The sequence below is a fragment of the Mobula hypostoma genome, chromosome 21 (assembly GCF_963921235.1).
Source record: "Mobula hypostoma chromosome 21, sMobHyp1.1, whole genome shotgun sequence".
Taxonomy (NCBI): domain Eukaryota; kingdom Metazoa; phylum Chordata; class Chondrichthyes; order Myliobatiformes; family Myliobatidae; genus Mobula; species Mobula hypostoma.
Window position 1 is genome coordinate 16,631,375 of NC_086117.1, and position 22,524 is coordinate 16,653,898.

At 39.9% G+C, this 22,524-nt stretch overlaps 2 protein-coding genes across 10 annotated transcripts in view; one reads left to right on the forward strand and one right to left on the reverse strand.

Moving 5' to 3' along the window:
- The first annotated feature begins 3,032 nt into the window (after positions 1–3,032).
- LOC134359821 (kynurenine--oxoglutarate transaminase 3-like) overlaps positions 3,033–22,524 on the forward strand; it is a 121,218-nt gene continuing 101,726 nt past the window's right edge. For 4 of the 6 annotated variants that reach the window (XM_063073519.1, XM_063073518.1, XM_063073522.1 and 1 more), the window contains exon 1: positions 3,033–12,894. The gene's annotated coding sequence lies outside the window, so the exon portion shown is untranslated. The remainder of the gene's footprint in view (positions 12,895–22,524) is intronic. The other 2 variants (XM_063073520.1, XM_063073515.1) reach the window with 2 other exon arrangements.
- The window catches only part of lrrc8aa (leucine rich repeat containing 8 VRAC subunit Aa), a 52,886-nt gene continuing 43,263 nt past the window's right edge, over positions 12,902–22,524 (reverse strand). For all 4 annotated transcript variants that reach the window (XM_063073514.1, XM_063073513.1, XM_063073511.1 and 1 more), the window contains 2 exons: positions 18,841–21,004; positions 12,902–13,203 (listed from right to left, as the gene is read on the reverse strand). In XM_063073514.1, the coding sequence (XP_062929584.1) occupies positions 12,928–13,203; positions 18,841–20,997 (2,433 nt within the window). In that variant the 5' untranslated portion in view covers positions 20,998–21,004 and the 3' untranslated portion in view covers positions 12,902–12,927. The remainder of the gene's footprint in view (positions 13,204–18,840; positions 21,005–22,524) is intronic.

Consider the following 22,524-nt stretch of genomic DNA (forward strand, 5'->3'; position numbering starts at 1 on the left):
ATAGGATATTATGAAATAGGCTCACTGGTAAATCTACGCTACCTCCAGAACCTATGTCCCTCCTTGCTCCTCTGTTCAAGGAAAGTTTAATTTACTGTTACCTGTTCTGGGTAACTTCAAATCAGATTCCATTGGGCTAGTAACCAATATTTACTTCAGCACTACTGACAAAGTTACTGAGATTGGCAAGAACTCTTGTTGTGGGAGATAGGAAATTTGTGATTTTAATTGATTGTAAAATTGTTGCAAAGTAGACAGAAATTTGCACATGACTATAGGGTAATGTTCTATTTATCAAAACCTGCATGACTGTATAATAAAATGATACCTACAAACTTGGAAGTAAAGTCCAAGGAAGAGTAAACATTTATTCTAAAATTTTTTAAATGTTGCAAATACATTCCAATGAAGGGTCCTTGACCTGAATGGGTTCATGGTAATGTAGCACGGAAACAGGCACTTTGGCTAGGTAGCCCACACTGACCAAAATGTCTGTCCAAGCTAATTCCCTTTGCCAATGTTTATCCATAACTGTCTAACCCTTTCCTATAAGACCGTAAGACAGAGGAGCAGAATTAGGCTATTCAGCCCATCAAGTCTTCTTTGTCATTCTTTTCATGGCTGATCCCAGATTCCACTCAACCCCATACACCTGTCTTCTCACCATATCCTTTGATGCCCTGATCAATCAGGAAACGATCAGCTTCTGCCTTAAATAAATGCACAGACTTGGCCTCCACTGCAGTGTGTGGCAGAGCATTCCACAGATTTACTACTCTAAAAAACAAAATTCCTCACCTCTGTTCTATAGGGTCATTCCCCAATTTTGAGGCTGTGCCCTCTAGTTCTGGATACCCCCACCATAGGAAACATCCTCTCTACGTCACCTTATCTAGCCCTTCAACATTTGGTAGGTTTCAGTGAGATCCACCCACATTCTTCTAAATTCCGGTGGGTACAGGCCCAAAACCGCCAAACACTCTTCATATGTTATCCCCTTCATTCCTAGAATCATCCTCATGAACCTCCTCTCAACTCTCTCCAATGACAACACATCCTTTCTGAGATGTGGGACCCAAAACTGTTGACAATACTCCAAGTGCAGTGTGACTAGTGTCTTATAAAAGCTCAGCATTATCTCCCTTGTTTTTATATTCTGTTCCCCTTGAAATAAATGCCAACATTGCATTTGCCTTCTTTACCACAGACTCAACCTGTAAGTTAACGTTCTGGGAGTCTTGCATGAGGACTCCTATGTCCGTCTGTACCTCTGATGTTTGAATCTTCTCCCCATTCAGATAAGTCCACACTATCGTTCCTTTAACCAAAATGCATTTTCATACATTTCTGAACACTGTATTCCATCTGCCATGTTTTTGCCCATTCTTCCAATACATCTAAGTCCTGCTGCAATTGCATTGCTTCCTCAGCACTACCTACCCCTCCACCTATCTTTGTATCATCTGCAGATTTTGCCACAAAGATATCAATTCCATTATCTAAATCACTGACAAACAATGTGAAAAGCAGCGGTCCCAATACTGACCCCAGAGGAACACCACTAGTAACTGGCAGCCAACCAGAAAAAGCCTGTTTTATTCCCACTCGCTGCCTCCTGCCTGCCAGCCATTCTGTTATCCATGCCAGTGTCTTTCCTGTAATGCCATAGAATTTTATCTTGTTAAGCAGCCACGTGTGGCACCTTATCGAATGCCTTCTGAAAATTCAGGTAAATGACACCCACTGTCTCTTTGTCCACCCTGCTTGTCACTTCCTCGAAGAACTCTAATAGATTTGTCAGGCAAGATTTCCCTTTACAGAAACCATGCTGATTTTGATTTATTTTATCATTAGTCTCCAAGTATCCCAAAAACTTATCCTTAATAAGACTCCAACACTTTCCCAACCAATGAGGTTAGGCTAACTGGCCTATAATTTCCTATCTTTTGTCTTCCTCCCTTCTTCAGGAGTGGAGTGACATTTGCAATCTTCCAGTCCTCCAGGACCATGCCAGAATCAAGTGATTCTTGAAAGATCATTACCATTGCATCCATTATCTCTTCAGCAACCTCTCTCAGGACCCTGGGATGCAGTCCATCTGGCCCAGGTGACTTATCCACCTTAAGACCTTTGAGTTTGCCTCGCACTTTTTCCTTTGTAATAGTAATTGCACTTACAACTGCTCCCTCACACTCACAGACCTCTGGCACACTACTGGTATCTTCCACAGTGAAGACAGATGCAAAGTACCCATTGAGTTCATCTGACTGCTAGCTCACTGGCATCATTCTCCAGTGGTCTAATATCAACTCTCACTTCCCACTTACTCTTATTCACATACCTATGCAAATTGATTTTAAAAGTTCTTATTGTACATACCTCAACTACCTTCTCTGGCAGTTCATTCTATATACACAACATAGTTTGTTCCATGCACCTTAAAACTATGCCTTGTGGTTCTTGATTTCCCAAACCCGGAGGAAAAAGACTGAGTGCATTCATCCAATATATTACCCTCATGAATAAGCTCATCTCTGTCTTCTTTGCTCCATGGAATAAAGTCCAAGCCTTTCCAACCTCTCCTTATAGCTCTGTCCCTAAAAAGTTGCTAGTAAATCTATCATCTTTCCTACGGCAGGGGACTAAAACTGAACATAATAGTCCAAGCACGGCCTCATCAGTCATTTTATTCAACTACACCTTAACCTTCCACTTTTATACTCAATGCCCTAACTAATGTAGACTAGTGTACCAAAAAGTTCCCTTTGTCCCATGTACCTCAACTTCAATTTTCAGATAAATTGGTCCCCTTAAACGGAAAAGAACAGTATAGCTGAAAGTGAAATATCAACTCTGTTCCTCTCCACATGAAAATCTGCATGACCTGCAGCATAATTACAGTACTTTTTGCTATCATTCACAAATGCATTAATTTTGCAGGATTTGAAACTGTGCTTACGAGATTTAATAAAATAACACTAAAATAAATTGCAAAAGTCAAAGTAAACTTTTTAATGTATTTATTTATTATTAAAATGTGCACACAGTTAAAATTTCAAATGATATACATTCTGATAGTTTAATACATTTAAGACTACCAAATAAAATGAATAATCTTTAATCTGGTTGGGTATCAGAATACTCTTAAAGGCAGGAAATTCACCTAAATATGCACAAGAGTGTTAGTTGCTGGTCGAATGAGTATCAGCACGAATTCCAGTAATCAGCCTATATGAGATTAAGTTAATGCTGGAAATCTTGAACTTTTATTCCTTCTTTGACAATCCTCTCTATGAGGTTGGAAAATGAGGCAACAATATTCCTACACAATAGTGTGTACTGTGTATTTTATCCAGTGAAGGGCTGAACCTGGCAACATCCTAATTAACTTGGTTCCCCTGTAAACAGGATATTAATGACTATACCTAATTTTACATAATCAAAAGTATTGTTTATGTCCTATGATTTATTAAACTCTAGACAGCGCAACAGTATGTTTTCAATTTTTACAGTTTAATCCAAGTTTCCCATATCCATTTTTACAAACTTTTGAACCATTGGCTTTTTTTTGATCATTTGAAGAGAATGGTAAATGCAGCGTGGTGCATTAAATTTCCAGAAATGCTCTCTAAAACTAGACTATGAGAAGTTATTTTGTAGATTACTATAAGGGACTTGTAGTAATTTATAGACCATTAAATGTAATATAATGGACTTATAGACCATTATATGTTAGAGGAAACAGTCATCTTAAAAGTGGAATGTGTGAACTGGGAATAAGAAAGGTGTCAGACAACAATGTAGTGAGGCTGTGAAGGCATTTGTAGATAATATTTAAAATTTGAAGTAAATGTGTTGGATTACAAAAAGTCAGCATAATTATAAAAATGTTTGGGAAGGGTTTACACATCAAAGCTGTGCTTGATTTCAGAGGTTATGACTGGATCCAAGAGACAATTATACAAAGCATAGTAAAATTGACTGGAATGGTTATTCACTGAAATGGGGTCAGTGGTGGAGTATTTAGTTGGGGAAGGCAATTACATTCACAAATAATACATCAATATACACTTTTTAAGACTTTGGATAAATTTGGAAGACCGGTATTCTTAGTGTGCACCATCACATAAAGAGCTTTGTCCATGATTTCAATATTTTCACAAAAGTTAAAATGACAATAGCATTGTTTTGCCTTTAGAATTTACAGCTAGGTTAATCTGTAATTTGGGTGTCTCTACTCAAGGAGGTGTTAGGTGCCCATTTCCTCCGCCAGCCTTCAGGCAAGGTATAGCACCTGCTTATCCCTCCGATCAGGGTCACGTGAAGCCATGGGAGTCAGTGGTGGATGGTCATATGAGCAGCAGGTGCATATCACAAGTCCTGGTTATGCAACCACTGATGCCAGGCAGACAATGTTTGAAAAGTATTGATAAATGGTTGGGATCGCATATCTTGTAAAGACACTGTCCAGAAGAAGGCAGTGGCAAACTACTTCTGAAGAAAAATTTGCCAAGAACAATCACGGTCATCGAAAGACCACGATCGCCTACGTCATACAACACAGTACATAACGAACAAACAAATCTGTAATGTTAGGACCACACTGTGTAAGCAACAGAAAATTTGAAACATTACAACAATTCTTGATAGGGACCTTAATATGAAACATTGCCTGGTTCACATTAAATCTAAGAAACAGGACCGAGCACTTATTACCAATTATGGTCTGAAAGCTTTGGGAGAACTTTGAAATAAAATGATGGAGTTAAACAGCATGTCTACCAAGATATGGAAAATAATATGCATTTGGTGGCCACTTTATTAGTTAAATCTGCTTGTTAATGCAAATATCTAATCAGCCTATCATGTGGCAGCAACTCAATGCATAAGTGGTCAAGAGGCTCAGACCAACATCACAAGGGGGAAGATGTGATCTAAGTGACTTTGACTGCGAAATGGTTGTTGATGCCAGATGAGTTGGTTTTAGTATCTCAGGAACTGCTGATCTCCTGGAATTATCATGCACAACCATCTCTAGAGTTTACAGAGAATGGTGTGAAAAACAATTTAAAAAAAGTGAGCAGCTATTTCTGTGGGTGAAAACACCATGTGAATGAGGGAGGTCAGAAAGGAATGGCCAGGCTGGTTCAAGCTAATAGGAAGGTGACAATGAACTCATTTGCTAGGGGCAGCCTGCAAGTGTTGACATGCTTTGGCACCAATATAGCATCTCCACAACTTACTAACCCTAACTTATATGTCTTTGGAATGTGGGAGGAAACCAGAGCAGCTGACGGAAACCCCTCTGGTCATGGGAAGAATGCATAAACTCCTTACAGAGAGCAGTGGGAATTGAACCCCGGTTGCTATTGACTGGTGCTGTAAAGTGTGGCACTAACCACTGCTCCACTTGGCCTACTATATGCTAAGTAGCTATGGGAGTTTGGGCTTTAATAGATGGTGGCTAGTGTATCCACTGAGATGAGGACAGAAGCCCAGAAAGGAAAGAGTCAGAGTTGGACATTATGAAGATGACAACAGGATGGAAATTTCCAGAAAAAGTTATTAAGTTTTCTAGCTCTGCATGAAGTGTAGGAAGCAGACCAGTCATTTGGAAGATCCCACTCTCCCATCTCACTATCCACTACATTGATGGATAATGATTTGGGAGAGTGGGATCAAAACAAAATCTGTTTCACAGATCCCACAAAGATAGGCATAGCATGGGTCCATGCAAGTGACTATAGCTCTAACTTTGATCTGGTGAAAGTGAATTGAGATGAATAAATTGTTTAATGTGAGGACAGATTCAACCAGAAGAACGAGTACAGTGGTGGAGAGAAATCCCTTATGACTTCGTTCAATGAAAAATTGGAGAGCTTCTTTGTTCTGTTCACCTCCCTCCCACCTTTTTCTGCAACTTTAAACTTGTCTCATACTGATTTTTTCCAATACTAATATGTCTATTGAACTGAAAAATCAATTCCACTTATGCTGCCCAACCTATTGAGCATCATTGGCATTTTTAACAATTTATTTCAGATTGCCTACATTTACTTTTGGATTAAAAAAACAAATGGGTACATAGACATTCAAATGGTTCATTTTGATATCAGAGAATGCATACAGTATTCAACTTGAAATTCATACTCTTTGCAGAGGCATCCATGAAACAAGAACCCCCATAGAATGAATCATAGTAACATAGAACCCCGAAGCCCCCTCTTCTCCCCTTACACGCACAAGCAGCAGCATTGACCCTTTCCCTCGCCCCCACTTGCACCAACAGAAGCACTACCCCACCCTGCAAGCAATAGCAGAAGCCCACAAAGAGACCTTGATCTAGAGTCCATCAAAAAACTGCATTGTACCAGAGAATAGCTACATTGTTATACTATCAAAAAGATTTGGCTGCATGCCCCTAACATGATTTAGTAACAGTCATTGGTTGAAGAAACATGAACTCTGTTCTAATCTGGAAACCAGCTACACTTCACTGAGGACCTTGAACTGCAAGTGCCTGGGAGTTACCAACCTACAGGGCAATGGTAATGTGCCAAATCAAATCTCACCTACACTTAATATGTGTTGGAACCTGGAGCTTTTGGTTGTCTGTCTCTCTACCACCCTCTATGGGATTGTATTCTAATGTATCCCAATTGGTTAATCTCTACTATCTCTGCACATTCAGGAATAAAAAAAATTAATTGAATTTAAAAAGTCCACCATTTTAATTTTAATTAGTGTTTCTGCTGGCACAGTTAGGAATAAAAATCAAGATGAATTTTAGAAAATTACATTAGTAACATGCACTTTTCAGAATAGGGTGGCATGGTAGTGTAGTGGTTAGCAGAATGCTTAACTGTACAAGCGACCCGGGTTCAATTTTCGTTGCTATAAGGAGTTTGTATGTTCTCCCTGTGACCGCGTGGGTTTTCTCTGGATGCTCTGGTTTCCTCCCAAAGACTACCAGTGGTAGGTTAATTGGTCATTGTAAGTTGTCTTGTAATTAGGCTAGGATTAAATCAGGGGATTGCTGGGTGGCAAGGCTTGAAGAGCCAGAAGGGCCAATTCCGTGCTGTATCTCAATAAATAAAAGTTGCCATGTTAGAACTGAGAAATTATAGTATTTTAATACAATAGCTAAATAACTATAATAACTGAAGCAAGAGAGACACTACACCTTCATATCACCTATGTACCATTTTCAAGTGTTTATCAATTTCCTTCTCACTCAGCTGATCAACTCTATCACTCACTAAAGAATATCTAAAGAGCAGAGTCTGATTGGAGTCATGGTATCCTGTAACATGGATCCCCACAATGGTACCTTTTTTATTTTTGAGATTTCTATTTTTATTTTTAATTCCCATTCCCCTCGACCATCATTACTATTAAAAAAAAATGACTTTCTCCACAGTGCTCCTTACACTTAAGTACTAGAATGCTTATACAATTCAACCTAGTACCAGTTCTCTTTTGGATCTTGATTACACCCATCAATCAAAAATATCTTGCTCCGGCAGTCAATTGCAAGTCAGACTGGAGCAGACACTAAAAAAAATGCTAAAAGGATCAAACAGTAACAGAGAACAAAGTAATGGCTTGATTTAGTTGGCAGCACTCTGACATCTAATACATAATCTTCCAGTTCCAATGCTGGATTTAATCATATGGATAAAAAAATGGATGACATTGAAAGGTTAACACATACAAAATGCTGGAGGAACTCAGCAGGTCAGGCAGCATCTATGGTAAGAGTTAAACACTCAACATTTCAGGCTGAGACCCTTCATCAGGACAATTAAAGGTTCATGGTACTGTATCTTTAAGGGAGTTATCCTTCATTTGGCCAACAGTTCTCCCTTGAAAACAGATTTGGTACATTTGGAAACAATATGCAGCATACTCATTAAATATTTGAGGTAAATGAAGAGTTTATATGCACTGCAGATTAGATGACAGAAACATTTAGAGAAAGCCAATTTACATGCAACTTAATATATTTAATTTTACTTTGTATAACTTGAAATTAACAGAAAGAAAAGTAATATGAGGTGCTGAATGGAAGGCTTATTGTCTGTGCTTCCAAAGTTGGACCCCATGGCTCAGGCATTCACTCTTTTACTGTTTGTACATTCTTGCTCTGCAAAAATCAGCCTTGGAATTTACCTCGTTTGAATTAGAAATTAATACTAGTGTTTTAGCCTAATATGGTGCTAAATAAATGCAAGGTTTTATATAGAGTATTCTAATATCTGTAATAATAAAATATTAAATATAGTCAATAAATTATTCTCCCCCATCTTTTTTGGATATCGACGGATGGGATGGAGAGAGGAGGATAAACACTTTAATCATCTCAGTTGTTAACAGAGCAGCAGCAACATGCAGTAATACATATCAAACACCAAGGTAAAAGATGAGTTTACATATAAAGCGACAGTCATGGTGTTATATGATTTTCAGTGAAGATCACATTAACTGACAATTATTTTATGTAGTAATTTACAACATTAAATACTTTGAGACCTAGGTTTTCATATAGTTGACATGGAGGACTTACATGTTCTGATCCTGCATATGTTATAAGATAGTGACTTGTTCACTGTACTTCAGTAGCAACAGATAAATGGACAATAAAGCTGCACAAAAGACGTGATAAAGCAGAAATTTCTTTGTAATTAATAATTGTAATTTTGTGACCAAAGATAAAAACATTTTAAAAATCTCAAGGACAATTTTTTTTTATTGTGATTTTGCTTGGGAACCATTCTGGTTAGTGTAAGATTTGTTTTTCCTTTCACTATCCCTTTAAGTTCAGTTTTTGTGCACAATTTTCCTTATGGAGCACTGTCCCAATATGACTTTTTCCATGTAAATTTGTACAACATCATTTTGTTTTCGTACCAACAGAAGTGATTAGACAATTCTGACTTTTGAATATTTGATTGCTAACAAAATTGTCATTAGAGAAACCTAAGGCTCTTAGAATCTGAGACAGAAGGTGAAGGAAGAAGAGCACCATTAAGGCATGTGTAAGTAATCACTTTAGTATTTGAAAAAAAATCTGTGGTGCAAATAAAAACACACTAATTACAACAATTTAGAATATGAATAAGTTTGCAATTTATTCCTAACAATTTATTTAGATAAAAATGCCAGATTTTACTATTCTGACAGGAGGTAAATTTAAAAAGATAGATTTATTATTGAGATATCTCATGATATCCCACTGAGATGCTGCAGCTTTAAAATACAGCAGTTAAGACAAATTAACATTTCTGGTTACATTTTAAAGAGAAACAAAATGAAATGTAGTTTTCAACAAAGACTGTGAATAAAGCTTATTTCACAGCATTGGATAATACTTTCTACTGCTTTGATTAAATGTGTAAGCAAACCAATGGAATTATAGTCACTTAGACATTTAATAATTCAAACAGTCAAAATAATGAACCTGAGAAAAGTGTTGCTACTAGATTGAGACATATTTACCCTTGAGGGTACAGAAGTGAAGACTGAACATCAAATACAATTTTAAAAAATGAAATTTTACACAGCATCCAACTTGTGCGTGAGGCCAGTTCCATTAAAAGCTTACTGCAATAACTACTTTGACTTTGTTGAGTAAATGATCATTCCAACACAAACAGTTCTTTGAATATTAACAGATTAGAAGCTTACCACATCCATTTTCTTGGGTGAATGTAAGACAGGGACAAAAATGGCTTTGAACAATGCCCCTTTTCCCCTATGTTAAATTAGTGATGGGGGCCAGGACATTTCATGTCTCTAATATCACTTTCGAGATCTCCCGTATCAGGCATGTCTTATTGCATAATGTAACATTTGGTCCAACTCCAACCACGCACAGTAGAACACCATCACCATGACAGTTTCCCAGCCCATATTTCTCTTTGTGATACTGCCAAATGGTACCCAACTAAAAGTGGTTTGGTGTACCATGAGTGTAACACCACACAAAAATAGCCAAAGTGCGAATATATTGTAGCCCTTTTTATTTCATTCGTCTGGACTGGACTTGGGTATCAATATTAACAAGACTGCATGGACTCTTTCCATATCTGCCCCAACACCCATGAACTCTGCTACACTCACTCACCACATGACATTTGAAATTCTGTGCGCAATCAATGGTTGAAGTGCCAACCAGCATTTTAAGCATGATAGACTGGCAAATAAAAGCAACTGTCTGTAATAGAATCATCAGAAAATACTGAAAGCAATCAAAAGTGAGAATGAGATCTATGGGACTCTACCCAAACTGTTAAACTATCTTTCTCTCAGGGGCCAACTGCTTTAATACATATTCTTTGTTCCCCACATACTGCTTGCTTCCACTCTCATCTCACTACCAGTTGCTGTTGTTTCATTACTGCCTAACCAATCTTTCTCACCTTTATTTTTCCATTTATTGTGGGATGTTGGTGTCATATGAATAGCAAGAGAAAAGAGGAAAATAAAACATTAAGCACCAGTCAGATGCTAAAGCACAAGATATACAGAGCAGTTAGTTCCACACACTTAAAACACAGAGGATGTCTTAGGAGATGAGTGGTAAAGAAGTTACAGTTTTAGCCTTGGGTTAAGCAATGAAACTGGGAATAAATTAGGCATTAGGAGCAACACTCACTGACAACAGTGCAGCATGCAAGTTCATTACCAACAGACCAAGTCGAAAAGGATAATTAACTAAAGTACAAATATTGAAGGTATAGTATACAGTAGTGAAGGATATATTTAAAAACATTAAAATATTTAATCCACAATATTTTAAGTGATTTTCCCCATTCTCTCCATGTGGAATTTGGAAAGTTTTTAATAAGCTCCCATATGGCAGCCTGATCAAACACAAAAACTTAGAGGAGCAACAAACAGAAAGCAGTGAATTGAATCCAAAATTACCAGAATGCAAGAGCAATGACTGATGTGTATTTCTGTGAGTGAAGGCTGTTACCCATGAAATTTCACTTGGCCCCTTGCCTTCTGTAATATATATTAATAGTTCAAATTTAACTGCAGGGGAAAAGACAGCGTCTACGGATGATACAAAAATAGGCCATGTTGTTGAATATGGATAGCCTTAAAGAGTGCAGAAAGATATAGTTGGTCTGTCAGTTGTGCGGAAAATTAGCAATTTTTATCTAGGGGAATGTGAGCTAATGCATTTGCAGACAATGGGAAGGTATTGGGACTGTGGAGAAACAAAGTCACTGATCAAAAGATAGGAGGACAGGTCAATAATATGTTTTAAAAAGGTTTACTGGATGTTTTCTCTTATTAGCTGAGACCACAGGAACCCCTGGTTTAGCAGAACTACATATAACACTATTTAAACCACATCTTGTGTAGTACATATAGTTCTGGTCACCACGTTGGAGGAAAGACTTGCTGGAGAAAGTGCAGAGAAAGTTTGAGGATGTTGCCAGAACTGTAAAATTTGAGCTGTGATGAATGCTTATATAATGGAAGCAGCTGAGGTATATGAAAATCTGTGAGACTTCAGTAACTAGGAAGGACCCATTTCCCATGGCATAGGGGTTAAAATGGGAAGCAATAACGTCAAAGTAGGAAAGACACAGGATTTTCTTTTCACCAAGCTATTAGAGGGAGACCTGGAACTTTCTGTGTGGAAGTGTGATTGAGGCTGAAAACCTCATCACATTCAAAAAGCACTTGCACATTTGTTCAATGAGCTGTGACATAGTGCTGGAAGATAGGATTGCAGCCTTTTTGCTGGTAAAAATACAATGGGTAAACTGGTCTTTTGTGACTTAAGTGTCCAATGATCTGAAGTGCTGGTTAGAAAGTTCTGGGCATCATAACCAAATACCAATCTTCACCAATAATAGGTTACTTAACCAAGGCCCGTAAATTTCCAACTAGACTTCAAACAAGAGGAAGATTTCTAAACCCTTTAACTGATTTTCTACGTTTCTTGCCAAAAACACTAATTCATTTAACCCAACACCAACCTGGAAGCATGTGATACCATATACTGCATTTAACTCTCTGAGTTAAATGTCAATTGAGTTATGGTAACTTCTCCCCCCAAACCAAGTAGAGAAACATTTCTCACGTTATCTTCAATCCTACAAGTCGAATTATCTTTAATATTGTATCTGTCATGGGAAATAGTTTTTCATCAGATTAGGATCTTTTATTTTGAATGAAAGATGTGACTTGAAAACTATAATAAACCGAAACGTTAACTCTCCAGTTTTTTTTAAAACCATCTTAATAAAAAAAACTATACAAATGGTACCCAAAACTCAATCCTCAATCTTCTCATAATAATGCCTAGCTCTGAAAAACGTGTGCATGTGAAACATTCCCCTTCTCTTCTAAATGTTTTGACAGGAAATTAGTGTCGTGTTTTCAATCAGACTGAAAGATAATGGCAGAAAGTTAATGAAAACCTGGAGCTCAGTTCAATCAGCTTGATGTGAAGAAAACATTTTTTTAATAAAATGACCAAGGGACTTAAAAAAAATCACCAACTATTTCATGCAGAGGTTGTACTGCCTGCTCAGGCATATAACAGCACTGGCCCCTAATACAGTAATAGTTAATAAATAACAAAGACATTGGCAATATCAGTCCCTTGATACGTCATGGCTATAAACGTATTAGCTTTCTTGTGATTCATTAAAGCAGAAGTATTAATTAAGATAGTTAATCCAGCTATTTAAGTGTTCTCTCTTAATTACTGGCAGCTTTCTATTCCTTCTATCGCTCTGATCCCTCTGGACAGCACCAGGTCTGCCGAACAGGTAATTGGACTCATTTCCACTAGGCAAAACCAGAGCAGCGAACCTGCTCATCATTCCGGCTGCTGCAGGCTGCAAATTCAGCTGAAAACTTGGCAAGGTAAGAGTTTTCCCTCTGCGGTAGAAATAAAATTCAGGCTTGTTCCTTTTCTGCTCGGCACAGCTGCTCTTTGACGTCTGATGGGAGTGTGTTGAAGAGATCGTCCTCCACCACAAGGGCACTTCTTTTGAGTAGCCTGCACTCTCCAAGCTCCACAGGGAGGCATTCTAGTCGGTTCCCGCGAAGTTCCAGTTGCGTCAAACTGGTCAACTCTCCAACCCGTGACTGTAGTGATAGCAAGCAGTTATTCCCCAGATTTAGAGTCCGGAGTTTGCGACACTGGAAGAGTTCGGGTGGCAGGGTTTCAATCTGTAAAATGGGAGGAGGATCAAAGGAAAAGGGAAGAAAAATTTTAGCTGCAGCAATTGTTGGACTGAGCTAGCATTTAAGAAGCACTTTCAAAATAAAGCTTTACATTCACAGAGTATTGAAAATTTATTGTTAACTCTGTAGGTTTAACATTTATTTGATGTTCGAAATTTAAACACAATTGCAACACCGGTTAATGTCACATAATGGCTTAATGTTTTAACAACAAAAGATTAACCTTTAATCTGAAGGCAAACTTAAAAGAATTCTACAGTCATAAGGACAGATAACACTATAAAACATAGGAGTAGAATTACAAACAAGAGAAAATCTGCAGATGCTGTAAATCCAAGCAACACACACTAAATGCTGGAGGAACTCAGCAGGCCAGCAGCATCTACGGAAGAGAGTACAGTCAACGTCTCCGCCCAAAACGTTGGCTGTACTCTTTTCCATAGATGCTGCCTGGCCTGCTGAGTTCCTTCAGCATTCTGTGTATGTGTTGCTAGGAGTAGAATTAGGCCATTTGGCCCAGAGTCTGCTCTGATATTTCATCATAACTGATTTATTTCCCTTCTCAAATATATTCTTCTGCCTTTTCCCCGTAACTTTAGATGCCCTGACTAATCTAGAACCTAACAATATCTGCTTTAAAAATACCCGATGATTTAGCTTCCACAGCCATCTGTGGCAACGAATTCCACAGATTCACCACCCTCTTGGCTGAAGAAGTTTCTCCCCATCTCTGTTCTAGAGGGACGTCCTTGTATTCTGAGGCTGTGCTCTCTGATCATAGACCCCCCCCCCACCCCACCACCACCACAGGAAATGTCCTCTCCATGCCCACTCTATCTGGGCTTTCAAATTTGGATGTTTTCCTTGTAGCACTGGAGTCTGAGTGGTGACCTTAGAGAGGTTTATAAAATCATGAGTGGCACAGGTAAGGTGATGGTCACAGTGCTTTTCCCCAGGGTAGGGGAGTCTAAAACTAGAGGACATAGGTTGAAGCTGCGAGGGAAAGGTTTATAAGGCTCAAGCAAGGGTGGTAGATACAACAAACTAGAGCAAGCGTTGAAGGCTGGTACAATTACGTTTTAAAAAGATTTGGACAGCATCATGCATAAGAAAGGTTTAGAAGGATATGGACCAAATGCAGGCAAACACTTCGGCTTTGATCAGTAGGGATGTGTTGGGCCGAAGGGCTAGTTGCTGTGTTATAATGACTATGAGTCACACGGCAGTAAGTGTGCCTTGAGCCCTGGAGTTTTGGGTTCAGTCCTGACCTTAGGTACATGGATTCCGAAGACGCTCTTTGTAAGTGGTAGGCTTCAATTTTCCCACCCATTCTACCTTTGCATAATTAAGTTACTGCAGATTGCCCCTACTGTAGGCAAAAGGTACCAATGGAGAGTTAATGAGTACGTGAGAAAAAGGGCTGGAGAGGGAATGAAACAGTTGAGACTGTCCATAGAAACCATAGAAACTACAGCACAGAAACAGGCCCTTCGGCCCTTCTTGGCTGTGCCGAACCATTTTCTGCCTAGTCCCACTGACCTGCACATGGACCATATCCCTCCATACACCTCCCATCCATGTATCTGTCCAATTTATTCTTAAATGTTAAAAAAGAACCCGCATTTACCACCTCATCTGGCAGCTCATTCCATACTCCCACCACTCTCTGTGTGAAGAAGCCCCCACTAATGTTCCCTTTAAACTTTTCCCCCCCCTCACCCTTAACCCATGTCCTCTGGTTTTTTTCTCCCCTTGCCTCAGTGGAAAAAGCCTGCTTGCATTCACTCTATCTATACCCATCATAATTTTATATACCCCTATCAAATCTCCCCTCATTCTTCTACGCTCCAGGGAATAAAGTCCTAACCTATTCAACCTTTCTCTGTAACTGAGTTTCTCAAGTCCCGGCAACATCCTTGTAAACCTTCTCTGCACTCTTTCAACCTTATTTATATCCTTCCTGTAATTTGGTGACCAAAACTGAACACGATACTCCAGATTCGGCCTCACCAATGCCTTATACAACCTCATCATAACATTCCAGCTCTTATACTCAATACTTCGATTAATAAAGGCCAATGTACCAAAAGCTCTCTTTACGACCCTATTTACCTGTGACGACACTTTTAGGGAATTTTGTATCTGTATTCCCAGATCCCTCTGTTCCACTGCACTCCTCAGTGCCTTACCATTAACCCTGTATGTTCTACGTTGGTTTGTCCTTCCAACGTGCAATACCTCACACTTGTCAGTATTAAACTCCATCTGCTATTTTTCAGCCCATTTTTCCAGCTGGTCCAAGTCCCTCTGCAGGCTCTGAAAACCTTCCTCACTGTCTACTACACCTCCAATCTTTGTATCATCAGCAAACTTGCTGATCCAATTTACCACATTATCATCCAGATCATTGATATAGATGACAAATAACAATGGACCCAGCACTGATCCCTGTGGCACACCACTAGTCACAGGCCTCCACTCAGAGAAGCAATTCTCTACCACCACTCTCTGGCTTCTTCCATCGAGACAATGTCTAATCCAATTTACCACCTCTCCATGTATACCTAGCGACTGAATTTTCCTAACTAACCTCCCAAGCGGGACCTTGTCAAAGGCCTTACTGAAGTCCATGTAGACAATATCCACTGCCTTCCCTTCATCCACTTTCCTGGTAACCTCCTCGAAAAACTCCAACAGATTGGTCAAACATGACCTACCACGCACAAAGCCATGTTGACTCTCCCTAATAAGCCCCTGTCTATCCAAATGCTTGTAGATTCTGTCTCTTAGTACTCCCTCCAATAATTTACCTACTACTGACGTTAAACTCACCGGCCTATAATTTCCTGGATTACTTTTCGATCCTTTTTTAAACAACGGAACAACATGAGCCACTCTCCAATCCTCCGGTACTTCACCCGTAGACAGCGACATTTTAAATATTTCTGCCAGGGCCCCCGCAATTTCAATACTAGTCTCCTTCAAGGTCCGAGGGAACACTCTGTCAGGTCCCGGGGATTTATCCACTTTAATTTTCCTCAAGACAGCAAGCACCTCCTCCTTTTCAATCTGTACAGTTTCCATGGTCTCACTACTTGTTTTCCTCAATTCCATAGATTTCATGCCAGCTTCCTTAGTAAATACAGACGCAAAAAACCTATTTAAGATCTCCCCCATTTCCTTTGGTTCCGCACAAAGCCGACCACTCTGATCTTCAAGAGGACCAATTTTATCCCTTACAATCCTTTTGCTCTTAATATACTTGTAAAAGCTCTTTGGATTATCCTTCACTTTGACTGCCAAGGCAACCTCATGTCTTCTTTTAGCCCTCCTGATTTCTTTAAGTATTTTCTTGCACTTCTTATACTCCTCAAGCACCTGATTTACCCCCTGTTTCCTATACATTTCATACAACTCCCTCTTCTTCTTTATCAGAGTTGCAATATCCCTCGAGAACCAAGGTTCCTTATTCCTATTCAATTTGCCTTTAATCCTGACAGGAACATACAAACTCTGCACTCTCAAAATTTCCCTTTTGAAGGGTTCCCACCTACCAATCACATCTTTGCCAGAGAACAACCTGTCCCAATCCACACTTTTTAGATCCTTTCTCATTTCTTCAAATTTGGCCTTCTTCCAGTTCAGAACCCCAACCAGATCTATCCTTGTCCATGAACAAATTGAAACTAATGGTGTTATGATCACTGGAACCAAAGTGCTCCCCTACACAGACTTCTGTCACTTGCCCTAATTCGTTTCCTAACAGGAGATCCAATATTGCATCCCCTCTAGTTGGTCCCTCTATATATTGATTTAGAAAACTTTCCTGAACACATTTTACAAACTCTAAACCATCTAGACCCCTAACAGTATGGGAGTCCCAATCAATGTATGGAAAATTAAAATCCCCTACCACCACAACTTTATGTTTCCTGCAGTTGCCTGCTATCTCTCTGCAGATTTGCTCTTCAAAGTCTCGTTGACTATTGGGTGGTCTGTAATACAATCCCACTAACGTGGCCGTACCTTTCCTGTTTCTCAGCTCCACCCATAAGGACTTAGTAGACAAGCCCTCTAATCTGTCCTGCCTGAGCACTGCTGTAATATTTTCCCTAACAAGCAATGCTACTCCCCCACCTTTCATTCCTCTGCCTCGATCACACCTGAAACATCTGAACCCCGGAATATTAAGCTGCCAGTCCTGCCCCTCCTGTAGCCAAGTTTCACTAATTGCTACAACATCATAATTCCACGTGTCAATCCACGCCCTCAACTCATCCGCCTTCCCCGCACTACTCCTAGCATTGAAATATATACACCTCAGAAGATTTTTACCACCACTCACAACCTTTCTATCAGCGGATTTGCTTAAACTTTCAACATCATTTATTTTCACCCCAGCCACACTGTCAGCTCTGGCACTCTGGTTCCCATCCCCCTGCAAATCTAGTTTAAAGCCTCCCCAATAGCACTAACAAATCTCCCTGAAAGGATATTGGTCCCCCTGTGGTTCAAGTGTAGCCCGTCTCTCTTGTACAGGTCCCACCTGCCCCAGAAGAGGTCCCAATGATCCTGAAATCTGAAACCCTGCCCCCTACACCAGTTCCTCAGCCACTTGTTCCTCCTCCAGAGCATCCTATTCCTACCCTCACTGGCACCTAGCACAGGTAGCAATCCTGAGATTACCACCCTTGAGGTCCTGCTTTTCAACTTTCTACCAAGCTCTCTATACTCACTGTCCAGGACCTCTTCACTCTTCCTTGCTATGTCATTGGTACCGATGTGCACCACGACATCTGGCTGGTCACCCTCCCACTTCAGAATGTCATGCAATCGATCAGAGACATCCTTGACCCTGGCACCTGGGAGGCAACAAACCATCCTGGATTCTCTGTCACGACCACAGAACCTTCTATCTGCACCTCTAACTATCGAGTCCCCTATCACTGTCTGCCAGAAGCTGGTAATAGACTCAATGTCACAATCTGCATAAGAACATGGAAATAATGAACTGACTTAATCATAGCTCTGGCTACCATCTGCAGTAATCAAATCAAACATAGATCAGGGAAACACAGAAAATACTGCAGGAACTCAGCAGGTCAGGCTAAACGTTTCAGGCTGAGACCCTTCATCCTTTTATTATTCCCCTCCATAGGTGCTACCTAGCTTGCTGAGTTCCTCCAGCATTTCCTGTGTTGCTCTGAATTTCCAGCATCTGCAGAATCACGTGTTTAAAAATATACCAGGTCTGAGTGAAGCGCAGAGTAACTGTAAGGCAGAACAGCTACTGGAAGCCTGAGAGGAAACATCCATAATGTCTTTGAGTTCTTAACGTAAACTAATGTTGCTTCAAGGCAAACAACAGCAGGCCTTAACAGTAATTGCATATTGAAACTTGAACTCAAGGTATCAGACGTCAACTCTCAATAATTAACTTTGTGTATCAATTTAATGACAGAAAATCTGTATAGCAAATATATTTATGAGACAAATATTATGAATACCCACAAAGATGTTTACACTGACTCATAGGGCAATTTGAAAAACAATGTTAATAACAGGCAGAGGAGAGCAAATGGATAAAAATGTAAAAGAGAAAAATTGAATATGCATACTCACTCTGTTCGCAGTGACCGCAAAATATTGCAGATTCTGTAGGTAACCAATGTCCTGTGGAATGGAGGTTAGGTTGTTATGACTCAAATCTAAATACCGTAATTTGCGGCAGTAGAAGAACTGTGTGGGAATCTTTTCAATCTTGTTTCGGTTCAAGTAGAGCCTTTCCATGTTGTTCAAAGTGCCAATCTGAATAGGGATGTAGGCAATGTGGTTATACCACAGCTTAAGGCAGACCAGGTGCCGCAAGTGCTGGAAACTGATTATTTCCTCGATTGTCTTCAAATTGTTGTCTTTGAGATCGATCTCCTGCAAGTTATGGAGACTGAAGATTGAGTGCGGGATTCGTTCTAAATCACAGCGAATCAACTCCAATTCTGTCAGATTAACCATTTTCTTCAGACTATTGAGGACCATCAGCTTGGTACCCTCGTTATTGATCGACAATTTCTGTAGATGAACACCAACATCTGTAACAACCTGCGGCAGCTTAGTCAAGTTGCTCTTTAGCCTCAGAACTTTGAGACATTTGAGATCCCGCAAGCCATCAATTACAATGTAGCGGTTATTTTCTGCACTCAGATTCCCAGTTAGATGAAGCTCTTCAAGGTTCTTCAGGCTGTAGATCCACAGGGGAATCTCTTTGATGTCTGTAAACTTGATGTGCAACGACTTCAGGTGCTCACGCAAGAAGGCTAGAGCTGGTGCCTCAATCTTTGCCGGTGTGTGGTACAACCAGAGTTCTTTGAGGTTGGCAAGCTGGGCAATGATTGGGGGAATGGTGACGTCCAGGATCATCTCTAGTTTGAGCACTTCCAATTCAGTCAAGTCAAAGATGGTGTCTGGAATTCCACTCAGCATGAAGAGGTGGAGTTCCAGTTTATCTTGGGAGTTTTTCATGATCCTCTGCCGGAGTTTTTCCAGGGTCCACTCATTATTCAGATTGAGCTGACGCAACTTGTTCTCACTGACCTCAGACAAAAAGACAGCAAAACGTTTCGAGTACAGTGGATCATACTGATCAATCAGGTGCAGCATGAAAGCAAAGTCATTCTTAACATCAGGAATATCACTATAGCTACTCTCCTCCCTGATGGACTCAAATGAATATTTCTTCAATGAACGCCGGAGCATCCACCAAAGTGTGTACATGCAAATGAGTCCATAAACAATCACTAAACTAATATAAAATGATGCCAGGATTTTGAACAAGGTGGCTAATGGATGAGCACACTGATACACGCGGTATCCTGTGAGGTTCTGAATATCCACAATACAAGGCACATCAAATTTTATATCATCAACATAATAAAGTGAGTAACTAATAATAAGTGCGAATTTGATTACTTTGATAATAGTCTGTCTCATGTAGAGTTGGTAAACTATATCTCCTTCCTCTACATGAGTGCGGAATTTCTTTACTTTTTCAAAAAGGGCCTTAGCTTGCTCTCCTTCCTTTTTATCCAGTACTCCTGTCTCTGAGCGATCAACTATCCCCTGTTCAATGCGTGATTTTGTTCTCTGCAACATGGGTACGCTGGCCTCCACGTCCTCACTTGCGGAAGAAGATTTCTTTGCCATTGAGCCATTCATTTTAACAAATGACTGTTTTGGGTCACTTTCCTCAACCACAGTTTCGGATAGTGCTCGTGTTGTCCATGGTGAGTCAAAGCATTTAAGGAGGATAGATACAAAATGTTCTAGCTTTGAGCTCGTCCGAGGATACTTGAACCAGAAATTACTACACACCAAGAATACTAGTGTGTGCAGAAGTACAAGGTATGGGAAGTATTTTGCAAACCAGTGAAGTTTAGTCTCATAGCACACTGCATCCACATAATTGTACTGGTGCCGATCCAAGTCATATTGGATGCCCGTGGGCTCGTCAGAAAACGGGGGAAAGACTGAAGGCCGAGGGAGGGATCCATTTGGATAATCTATTATTGGCGGTTGTGCAGGTTCTCGACATGTATTGTTTGAAACCCATTTGCAGGGTAAACAGATCATTTTGTCTTGTGTGACCTGCAATGTGCCCCCAAACACTGCTATCATAAGCATTACAATGGAGATGTAGTCCGTAAACACGTCCCACCATGGCTTCAAGATTCGGTAAGCAGGCTGGGTGTCGGCAAAATATCGCAGTTCTGTTACTGGAATCATCACGCACCTGAAAATTAACAGAAATAAATTATGGTAGGTATTCTTATTACTAACTAGAAAATTAATTATGGACATTGTATAGCTTATGTTACTCTTAAAACTTAGATATTTTGGCCACCATATAGCAGCTCATTGGCCAATCAGATTCCCCACTAACTGGATCACCTGGGTAAGACCTATCTGGCTATAATGAGAATGCACAAACTCCACACAATTAACACTGGTAATCGGGTTTCAACCTGGAGCTGTGAAGTTGCAACTGTTCTAGTTGTGCTACTGAACACCCATACTGTACACCCACACACCCAGCGAAAACTAGAAAGACTACTTTTGATTGTATACAGGGCAGCAATAATGATAAAGGCCTGTTCCTTGTGCTACTGGAAGCAAGTTGAGGAATATTAGAACATAATAAACTGGAACAGTAATCAATGGTCCCTCTAGCCCACTCTTCAACCTAAAAAAAACCCTTACTTGATATTCTTGGTGTAATCTCACTAAGATTCCTTTATACGATTGCAACGAGACAGCCCTACCCTTTTACTCACATTCTCTAATAATAAAGGCCAATATATTTTTCCATATCGTACTTCATCCACCATGTTGTCCACATCTGCAATTTATCTACATCTCCTTCAATTCTCTTTGCATCTTCAACACTACTCGCCAAGTTACAATCCATGCAGTAGCCTACTACTGAGTTCTTGCTAACCCAAGAAGGGCTTATTTATTCCTACTTTGTGTTTTCCATTTGCTCAGCAACTCTCATTTAACGTAGCAAAATACCCCTAATCAATGTCCAGCATCTTCTGGGTGGGACCTTATCAAAAACCTTCTGAAGATCCAAATACACCACATCCAACAATCCCTCCAAACACACCACATCCCTTTTGTTTACTTTACCAAAAATACTTTCAAAGAACTCTAACAGATTTATCAAATATAGGTTTCCCCCACCATCCGAAGGTAGAGCGTTCCTATGAAACGGTTCGTAAGCTGGAATGTCGTAAAGCGAAGAAGCAATTACCATTTATTCATATGGGAAAAATTTGTGAGTGTTCGCAGACCCAAAAATAACCTACCAAATCATGCCAAATAACACATAAACCTAAAATAACAGTAACATATAGTAAAAGCAGGAATGATATGATAAATACACAGCCAATATAAAGTAGAAATACTTTTCCACAATCATTGCCTGCGCTGTTCTCCGTAGTGAAAATCTCACGCAAGCGCTCTCGGCAAAAACACTCTCTCCAGTAACCTTTAAACTATGAAGCTGCCGAATCATACCAAATAAACACGTAAAAATACACAGCCAATATAAAGTAGAAATAATGTATGTACAGTGTAGTATCACTTACCGGAATTGGGACAGCGCCGAGCACACTGATGATGGTGTGTTAGGCTGAGTTGTCAGAGGTTGGGGTGGTGCAGTGGCCCCCGGGCCGCCGACCGATACCGATTCACGGAGAATGCAGGGGTACAGCGGTAGCCAGGACACACCCAGCACATCTTTAAGAAAAA